Source organism: Spinacia oleracea, chromosome 2, assembly GCF_020520425.1.
Source record: "Spinacia oleracea cultivar Varoflay chromosome 2, BTI_SOV_V1, whole genome shotgun sequence".
NCBI lineage: Eukaryota > Viridiplantae > Streptophyta > Magnoliopsida > Caryophyllales > Amaranthaceae > Spinacia > Spinacia oleracea.
This window is the reverse complement of record NC_079488.1, coordinates 45,183,645-45,193,794: the sequence shown is the minus strand read 5'-3', so window position 1 is coordinate 45,193,794 and position 10,150 is coordinate 45,183,645. Positions and strand designations below refer to the sequence as shown.

The 10,150-nt window shown below is 36.9% G+C and overlaps 1 protein-coding gene across 1 annotated transcript; it reads left to right on the top strand.

Moving 5' to 3' along the window:
• Window positions 1–5,238: 5,238 nt before the first annotated feature.
• LOC130467385 (uncharacterized) lies at window positions 5,239–9,412 on the top strand (the record flags this gene model as incomplete). The annotated part of the gene is made up of 5 exons (XM_056835887.1): window positions 5,239–5,478; window positions 6,246–6,372; window positions 6,509–8,457; window positions 8,582–9,068; window positions 9,161–9,412. Coding segments are annotated over 3 exons (543 nt in total), but the record flags the coding sequence as incomplete, so codon positions are not given.
• Window positions 9,413–10,150: the final 738 nt, after the last annotated feature.

Here is a 10,150-nt window from a genome sequence, read left to right as displayed (position 1 = left end):
TCGTGTATAAATTTATGACCCTAGGCATATATTTATAGAACCATGGAAAAGGATTTCGAGTCCTGTTAGAATACTAATTAATTAATTAGAATCCTTTTAGAACTCTAAATAATTAATTTTATCTTTTAGGATTAGGATTTAATCATAGCACGAATTCCGATAGCTTTAGGATTCGTATAGCACGCACACGAGCACCGCACGCCCATGCGCAAGCCTCGCGGCCCACGCTGAGCGCACAACGCTGAGGCCCACTGCTCGCAGCCCATCGCTGAGCGCGCGCGCCAAGCCTTGGCTGGGCCTAGCCTTGCATTGGGCCTGGTCGAGGCCTTGGCGTATTGTTGGATGCGTGTGGCTTGCTGGGCGACGGCCTGGCTTCGTGCTGGGCCTTCGTCTAGCAAGCCTCGTCCGATGCTAATTCGTACGATACGCTTCCGATTAAATTTCCCGATTCCGGAATTCATTTCCGATATGAACAATATTTAACATTTCCGATTCCGGAATTAATTTCCGTTTTGAACAAATATTTAATATTTCCGTTTCCGGAATTATTTTCCGATTCCGGTAATATTTCCGATTCTGACAATATTTCCGTTTCCGGCAATATTTCCGATTCCGACAATATTTCCATTTCAGATAATATTTTCCGATACGTACCATGTTTCCGTTTCCGGCAACATCTACGACTTGGATAATATTTATATTTTCGATACCATCCATATTTCCGTTTCCGGCAATATCATCGTTTCCGGAGTATTCATTTACTTGCCTTTGACGATCTCAGCTCCCACTGAAACCAAGATCCGTTGATTCCGAATATCCATATATGGAGTATTTAATGCCATTAAATACTTGATCCGTTTACGTACTAATTGTGTGACCCTACGGGTTCAGTCAAGAGTAAGTTGTGGATTAATATCATTAATTCCACTTGAACTGAAGCGGCCTCTAGCTAGGCATTCAGATCACTTGATCTCACTGAATTATTAACTTGTTAATTAATACTGAACCGCATTTATTAGACTTAACATTAAATGCATACTTGGACCAAGGGCATTATTTCCTTCAGTCTCCCACTTGTCCTTAGGGACAAGTGTGCATTTCCTAATTCCTTTGTCGCTCGATGCTTGCTCTTGAACATAAGGTAAGAGTTGTCATCCTTATTATGTCCAGAGGTGTTTCTCGGTTTAAGAGTTCAACTGATAAAATAAACAGATAATCATAGCCTATGATTCATCTGAGCACGGCCATGCATTTTACAGTTTCTAGCTCTCCGAGTGGCCTTGTACAACTTTCAGCATCTCATCCCGATTTATGGGAGGACAATCCCAATCTTGCGATCTTGAGATTAGACTTCGTTTGATAGGTGATTACCTGACCGTTGCCTTTATAGCTTCCCTTTACGGTGCGACGGTTGACAACGTCAAAGTAAGAAGTTCTCAAACAAGTAATCTCAAATCACTCAGGTATTGAGGATTAGTGTCTAATAATTTTAATGAAATTTACTTATGACAGATTTTCATCTCTTACAGTAAAGTTTCATAGGTCTGTCCGATACTAGTCTTCCCAAAGTAAGTATCTATGCAAATGATTATGACATTGCCTTGTCCACATAGTTCAAGAAACAGAACTACTAGTCATCTTGCATTCTAGTCGTCTAACGTTTTCTATGCGTCCATCTTTATATAAAACTCCGACCATGGACCATTTTCAACTTTTGACATTCAAGTTCAGTTGATAGACATTTCTTAGTCACTTGACAGTCTATCTTGAATATTTCGTCAAATTGAAGGGACTCATCGTTTAATACTAAACCAAGATTAAATGGAATATGAAAATACATTTCATATATGATAAATGTTCAACCCCAATGTTTTACGACCATGGGCCTCAAACCCATTTTTAAAACAGTTCATGGAATTCAAAGCTATGCTTGATTTCCAGTGCTACAATGTGAGTGTTGCCTTTCACTCGTTGCATAGGTTTAGTTATCATGCTTTGCCAATCTTAATATCCTTTTCATCGAATGTTCTTTGAGATAGGATGATAAGAGAGTTTGTTTATTGTGTGATCTAGTCTTTCTTACTTCAATAGTGGTTCTACGCATTTTGCAATGAAGAACCATTAAGTCAACAGACATGTGATCTACCCAAGTTCAGTGAAGAACTCTTTATGTAAACAACTCTGTTTCATTGCTTAAGGCAATAAGTACTTTTACTTCAACTGTATAGGTTGCTAGTGATGCTTTGGTTGGATTTACTTATCCAAGCAGTTCACAGATATGTGGAAGACTTTCCAGCTGTATCTTAGTATTGAAATTAATATTTAATTTCCCACGCAACAACCCATGATCTCCAATCCATGTTGCCATTTCAAAACACGATGCTCTATAGCTCGTCCTTGCCAATGGTTAACTCCAAAGGGATCTTGCTTGATCCTTTGCCAGTGTTTATGCGTGTAGCATCAATATTTAGCATATCTTTATTTCCTTGAATCAAGAACTATTCCTATGTACCTTTTCAAGTACCATAAGTTTTTCTTGATATCAATCTAGTTGATCTTCACTTAGATCAATAGAGACTGGTATATGTTCGTTATGCCTAAAGCCATACGATACATTTTGGGTGATCCTCATATTATATCATACATGATAAATTCTTTTGCAGAATAATTCTCAATTGAATTTTATTCATGTAACAAAAGCTCATTCAATTTCAGTAGATACTGAACCCAGCTAAATTCTTTGACATATAATATAGTTTTAAGAATCTCACTTGGATCCTTTGATGTTTAACTTAGTAAATTCTTATACATAGTTCAAACATTCTTTACTTAGATTTATTCATATGGGTCGAATGTCTCCAATGGAGGCTTTCATGTTTGATTTAGTAAATACCATTACTTAATCCAAAACAATATTATAAGATCTTTGTAAATAGATCTTAATACCCAATATGTACTAAGTTTCGCCATGGTCCATCATTGAAAAATAATTTCAAATCTAAGTCATCAGCATTTGAATGTTATTTCACAATAGAGAGATATGTGTGTGATACACATATGACCAATTAAGTTTTACGTACTCCCACTAAACTTCTTATATATCTATAAGAATCATGTACATTTTATGAAACTAAAATACTTATTAGCTTCACTAAAATACAATTCCAATTCCCAATTGCTTGCTTAAATCTGTACTTAGATTTCATAAGCTAGCTTTCCTTTTCAAGTATTTATTTGGATCCACAAATCCTATGACATACCATGTACATAGTTTCTTCCAACATTTAACTGAGGAATACGTTTTGTCATCCAATTGCCATATGTACCAATATGCAATCATTGCTTGAATTATAGACTTGAGCATTACGATTATGCATGAGGTTTCAACACAATCCATGCCATGAATTTGCTTGTAACCTTTAGCAACTAATCTAGCTTTGTGTGTTAACACAATTCCATGTTTGATGGTTTTTATCCTTAAAACCAATTTGCAATCAATAGGTGTTTAATCTATTCTTGCAAATCAACAAAATTTTAATTTTGTCATCAAAACATTAAGTATGTTTTATGGCCTTTAACCGTCTAAAACATTGAGTCTATATATGGCCTCCAACAATTTTAGGGAATCTAGGTTTCGTCATAGCTTTCTTACAAGTCATAAACGCATTAATCTACATGATAATAGTTTAACTGCAAGTTGTAGGTTTCTTCGCTATCTAATAGAAGAATCGCATAGCTTCAGTGACCTGAACTCCATGTTTCTTCATATCTAATAGAAGAATCTCATAGTTTTAGTGACTTGAACTTATGCCTATTTGGGTATAGAACATCAAACAATAGAATATCAATAGCCACTTGAAAGTCCTTTGAATATTCCGTTCTCCTTGAAGCACTTGTAAAGTCTTCTAAGAGATGTCTATTCTTTAAAGCCACTTCTAAAGTCCTTAAAGAATACGTGTTCGGATTTTCTAAAGAACTTCGAAAAACCTCCGGAATGTCCGCTTATGTTTGTTGTTCGCCTCGAATACTTTCGAGGTCTATTTTCTCCCACTTGTCATTTTGGAAACGAATCTCCAAAAGGACATTATTTCGAGCAAACAAACATTATGTTCTCAAAAATTCGTGGTAGAAACAATACCCTTGTGTCTCATTTGAATAAATCACAATGAAACATATATCTATTCTTGGGCCTTAGTTTGTTGAATAACAAACACTAAGCTCCCACTGAGTTTAGGAACTCTGTAGATATATTATGAAAAGATATTCTGAAATTACTTTTCAATAGCTTTGACGAATTTGGTTTAGTTTGGTGGTAGTTGAGCATTTTGTTTTAGAAATTATAGGAAAAGTGTTTATGATTCATTATTGATCGAATCAAGTACTAATTGACTTCGATCATTCCAACTTAGATATGCCATATCTTATGGAGCTAGATTGTGAATTTACTACACACAATCATTGATGATCATTCTTGACTTAAGTAATCATCAACATGATCTAACCTAGATCTTTATGATTTCTTGCCAAGTGGGATTTATACTTCTGAATCTTTGAACTAGCCAAACAGATTCAAACTTATATCACTTTGAGTAAATAAACCAATATTCACTCAAATCTAAGTGAAATAATAAAGTCATAAAATCTCTTTCTTTAGCTTTGAACTCTATCGTCTAGGCGTTCTAACAATACACTACTACAAAACGGCCTCTTTGAAGACGCTTGAGCCTCGACGCCAAGGGGGTGGAGTTGGGGGCCAAAAATATTTCCGTGTTTCCACGACGACTTTTGGCGTCGCGAATTTTGCCGACAGCTTATTGTCGACGCCATTAGGCGTCGAAATATCTCGCTACGCATTTTGGCGTCGACAAAACATGTGCCTTGCACGTGTTTCCAATATCAAACATTATACACGCTTCAAATTTTAGTGAAAATTGAACTTAAGCGCTTTTAAATTTTTTTTTTCTATGAGCCTATGAGCGCTAAAACTAAAAACTGTTCACGACTTCACGTACTCTATCTCTCGCTAACCCTAATTAGCTGAAACACCAAAAGAACCGCATCGTACCTCTCCTCTCTACAAATTCGAAACCGTTCTGCTCTCTGCCAATCTGCCATTGATATTCATCAAGGTTTGTCTTTAATTTTAAACTTGAGCCTTTTTCATCTTCAACCTTCTCAATTTAAACTTCTTTTTCCCCCGAAAATCTCTCAAATATGGTGGTAATCGAACAATGAAACGACGAACCTGCTGCAGCACCAGAGATCAACCACAAGAAACTCAATTTAGAACCTGAAACGAGTTCCGTCAACAACAAAGAAGAAACGGATGGTTTCGAAACGGCTAGCGAAGGCGATCATTCTGATAGAGGTACCGACTTTGGCGACGACGAACAACAACAACAAGAAAAATTTGCGCCATTGACGGCTGTTAAGGATGATTCTTATGAAGATGCTCTTGATGATGATCAATTGAAACAGGTGCTCTTTCTCTCTCTCTCTCTCTCCTCTCTCTTATGATTATTGAATTGTATTATTTAAGCGAAATTGTAACCTAATATTGATTTCATTATTTGTAGTTATTTGGCAATTGAAGTTGAATTTGAAAAAAAAAATCTAGTGAGTTTGATTTTTCTTCCATTGATTGAGCTTCTCGCTTAATTTAGGGTTTTTTTTCCTGCTACTATGCGTTTGATTTTTCTGTTGTATAGAGAAATGCGTACTTCTTAATTCGTATTTGTTACTTAGACATACAATTTGAGGACGATATTTGGTTGTTTATGAAACGTAGTCGTTTCAACTTCTTTCGTTTTGTTTGGTGTTTTGATACTGTTGGTTTATGTCATTGGAAGGATTGCTGAAAATGAAACCATTTCAGATTTCAGATTTCCAATTTCCAATTTCTGATCCGGTCTTTTAGAAAAGGGTTAATATAGATAGCTGATAGGTTCTGCTGGAGAGCCAGATGTCTCTAATATCTTCCATACAGAGAGGGAGGGGGGGATGGGTAGCTTTCTTTCTTATTCTGGGTTAACACTGTCCGGGCATTAGATACAAGGACTTAGAATTTGGTCATCCATCTCTCTTGAACACATAACTCCCCTCCCCACTCCAATATGTTGTATCTATGTGTTTCTACATGTTTGCTTCCTTTAAGAACTCTAGTGTTCTTTCGGAGAAGGCAGTCTCCTCCTCTGATTGTCGCTTTTAGCTGTTTAATTAGATTCTTTTGCATATTGCTCTTTCAGGGAAAGTATGATGAGACAGTCAAGGAATGTTCAAAAGCTATAGAACTAAATCCAGCATATGTCAAAGCTCTTCTCAGGAGAGGAGAGGCTTATGAAAAGCTTGAACGATATGAAGAGGCCATCTCTGGTGAGTTGCGAATTTGTTATGAGACTTTTTTTACTAAAGTGATTATATTTTTGTAATGTCTAAAAACAGATTTTGCATACTGTGATATACTTGTGCATCTATACCGTTATGGTGGTTAAATTTGGATACCTTGCAGATATGAAAAAAATATTGGAAGTGGAAGCTTCAAATGAGCAGGCTAGGAGGAACATTGTTCGAATGGAGCCATTAGCCCGAGAAAAGGCGGAAAAGATGAAGGAAGAAATGATTGGTAACCTTTTTCTTCTTCACACTTCCGCTGATCCTCTCCTGTATCTTCACTCTCCTTTGTGATTAGTTTCTCACTGTGTAGTCTTGCGCGTTGGTATTATGCTTCTTCCCTTTTTAAATGGCTTGCTTTATGGATGTTGATTTATACTGTACATGATTTTGTCTATACTGAGGTTTGTGTGCAAAACAAGTCAGATGCTAAATTTGTTCTGAAATTTCCCCCTTATTTAAAGTTAAAGCCAAATTTTGACTTTCATTATGGCCAGCAGCTGAATGTGAAGTTTGGAATGCTGTAGGAAATTAAATTGACAATAATGTTCATGGAAAATAAACATGTGTTGGTCAACCAAGACTAAGCTTGGCATGACAGTTGTAGTTGTGAGTTAAGGAATAAGGATGCTTATCATGAAAAGCTTCAAATTTGATGATGATGAAGCACTACTACAAAATACACCATTTGTCGACACCAAGTCCTCGACGCTGAGGGAGAACCGTTAGCATTAAATTGTTGTTTGCATGTTTTCTCGACGCCTTCCTGCGTCTTCCTATTTTCCCGTCTACTATAGGTGTCGAGATACTACTAGGAAAGCACATGCCCCGCACGTGGTCATATTTAGGTGCCCGTTTTCTTTTTCTGTGAGAGCAGCCCCATTCCCCGTCCCCGTTCTCCTCAACCCTAACCTCATAACCTTCTCTTTCTCTATCACTTTGAAAATTCCAGATCTACATTTCTAAGCCCCTTACAATCAATTTCCTTCTTTCTTTTGATTTAGTTGACGGATCTCATAGTTGAACAAGCTTTCAGAGATTGATTCTCCCATGGCGGAGCTTTCCATTTCCGTCTTTCATCATGGTCTCATGGTGGTCAGGTTTATCCATTTCCAGCATGTTCTTTTAGTGCTAAAATTTTGCCTGGAGCATGTTTTTATAGACAGATTTCTCTAAACCAAATAGATTTAGGATCTGATATATGTTGCGATAAGAAACTAAATCCAAGCTAATTGTTGAATAATGGCTTAGCAACTTGAAAAAGGAAGAGCATGCAACTCCTTTAGCCTATGAATTTCCTGTTTTTGAAGCGAATACTTCTGTCTGGCATATTTTATGTTCATTGGTGTGGCAGTAATCTTTTTGTTCATGTGATTCATTGGTGATGTGACGTTTTCTGTATTTTTCTGTTGTTACTCTTGAAATTCGGAGGTGGTTTCTTTTTTGAATTGGAATAACTTGTAGTTCGTGGTGTGGTGATGTGATATACTTCGTAATAATCTAGCTGGATTTGGTACTTTTGCTGATATTCAAAGTTTAAGTGAGTTAGACATGACACTCTTTTATCACCGTCAACATTTTCTAAATTAAACCAACTTGATTTGGTATTGTTTTGTCTGAGTTTAATATCAACTCGTGTTCATTTTTTACTAAATGTTAATGTTGAATTTTAGTAATATGGAAGCTTTGTTTTGTATTTGTTGTTGCTAAGTGCTAACTAAACTGTTAATTGCAGGACATTGGTGATGGAGTTTATATTCTAATAGAAAAAGTCGCTAGAAAGAGTACTGGACTGGCCCTTCCCTGACCCTATCCTTTCTGTTTACCGATATTTTTCTCAATTTGAAAGTGAAAGGAGTATTTCTCGTTGCTGATACTGAAAGTAGATAAAATACTATGAGTTATTTCTTTTGTGGTGCAGTGTGATAATAATTCTTACTTATCTGATCAAGAAGCGCTGCATGACTATATCTCAAGCTCTTGAATACGTGAGAAGCAAAAGATCGCAGGCATCCCCTGATTCTGGCTTAATAAAGCAGCTCCGACAGTATGAACAATCACTAGGAGGTGTGAAGTTCTTACTGAATTTTATGTTTCCTCAAATAACTATTATCTCTGCTGTATTTGTCTTTCCTTTGCCATTTAATCATTTTCTTGTATTCTTCTTTGGACTTCCTTTCTTTCCGTCTAGATCATCTCTTTTGCTTCGCTTATCAGATACAAAGACACAAGGATCAACCAGTCAGGTTGGTTATCTGACTATACAGTAACAAAACTAAGTGCAATTTTGAGACAATAGCATAACATTCCTGCTCATGGCATCGTTGCCACCAAATACAGGGTATGTATTTCAGGCTGTGAGAAATGTAGGTGTAAAAGTCGTTGTCTCAAACTTCGATACTCGATTAAGACCTCTGTTGAGGGTTCTGAATTGTGAACATTGGTTTGATGTTATGATCGTTTCAGCAAAACTAACTGGCTATCAGTCGGATTTTACTTGGAAATGTCTGTACATTATTGAGTTTGAACTGGATTTCTCTAACGGGTTGCTGCTGAGAAGCCAAATCCAACAATATTTCTGAAGGCGTGTGATCTTCTGGGTGTAAAGCCAGTGGATGATGTTCATGTTGGTGAGATCGTAGAAACGATGTATGGGGCGCAAGGGTTACAGGCTTCATGTAAATAAGTTTATTTTAACCGTTTCTAAATTGAACAAGTGATGTTTGTTAGTTATGACTTGGACTGATTTAACCCGTCTTTTCTTTCCAAGGTTATTTAGCGTGTGACAAGGATGATATGCGGCAACTCCAGATTTGCAAATAGAGAGAGTGCTAGAATCTGCAAATTTAGATGTTTTAATGCAATATGTGGCTTATTTGCCTTTCTATTTAATTTATTATTTATTTTAGCAGCCAATAATGGTCAATATGTCAATATTGAAACAAACGTTGTAAGTTATGTAGCACGTTCTCATACATTGTAACATACACCATATATAAATATATGATTTCACTTTTTAAAACCTCGTTTGTCTAATTTTAGCACTGATTATTATCTTAATTTTAATTGTTTTTCTCGTATGATATCTATAGATCCTAAATAAGGGGGGGAAAAGTGCACGGTTAAAAGTCTAGTATTTACAACAGGTCGACGCAAAAAGGGGTCGGCAAAATTCGGAACATGGCGGGTTATTAATAGGGACCCAGGAAGGTGTCGGCAAACAATTTTGATCCACGCCTAACACACATCTTAAGACGCAGTAAGGCGTCGAGGACCTCGACGCCTTGTTATTTTATGGACAGCATATGACGTCATAATTTTCGACGCATAAAGAAAAAGACGACGCTGTAAGGCGTCGCTATTCTCGACGCCCCAAAGACTTCGTGGACAGCGTAAGGAGTCCCAAATCTCGACGCCCCAAAGACTTCCTGGACAGCGTCAGGCGTCCCAAATCTCGACGCTTAAAGGCGTCGAGAATTCTCGACTAAGTTTTCCTCGACGATAATTGCAGGCGTCGAGGGAAATTTTCTCGACGCCTATTAGCGTCGCTAATTAGCCAAAAACGCGTCGCCAAAACACGGAAATTGTTGTAGTGATAGTTCATACCTTTTGTTACTTTTAACAAGTAAGACTAGCTTGTCTGGAATTGATCTAGAAATCAATCAACTTTCAAAAGTCCATCAAAATAGAGCTTATGAATGTTAACTTGTTGATATGGTCTAAGCAACAATGCTAAAGGTTAGTGGAAATCAAATCAAGA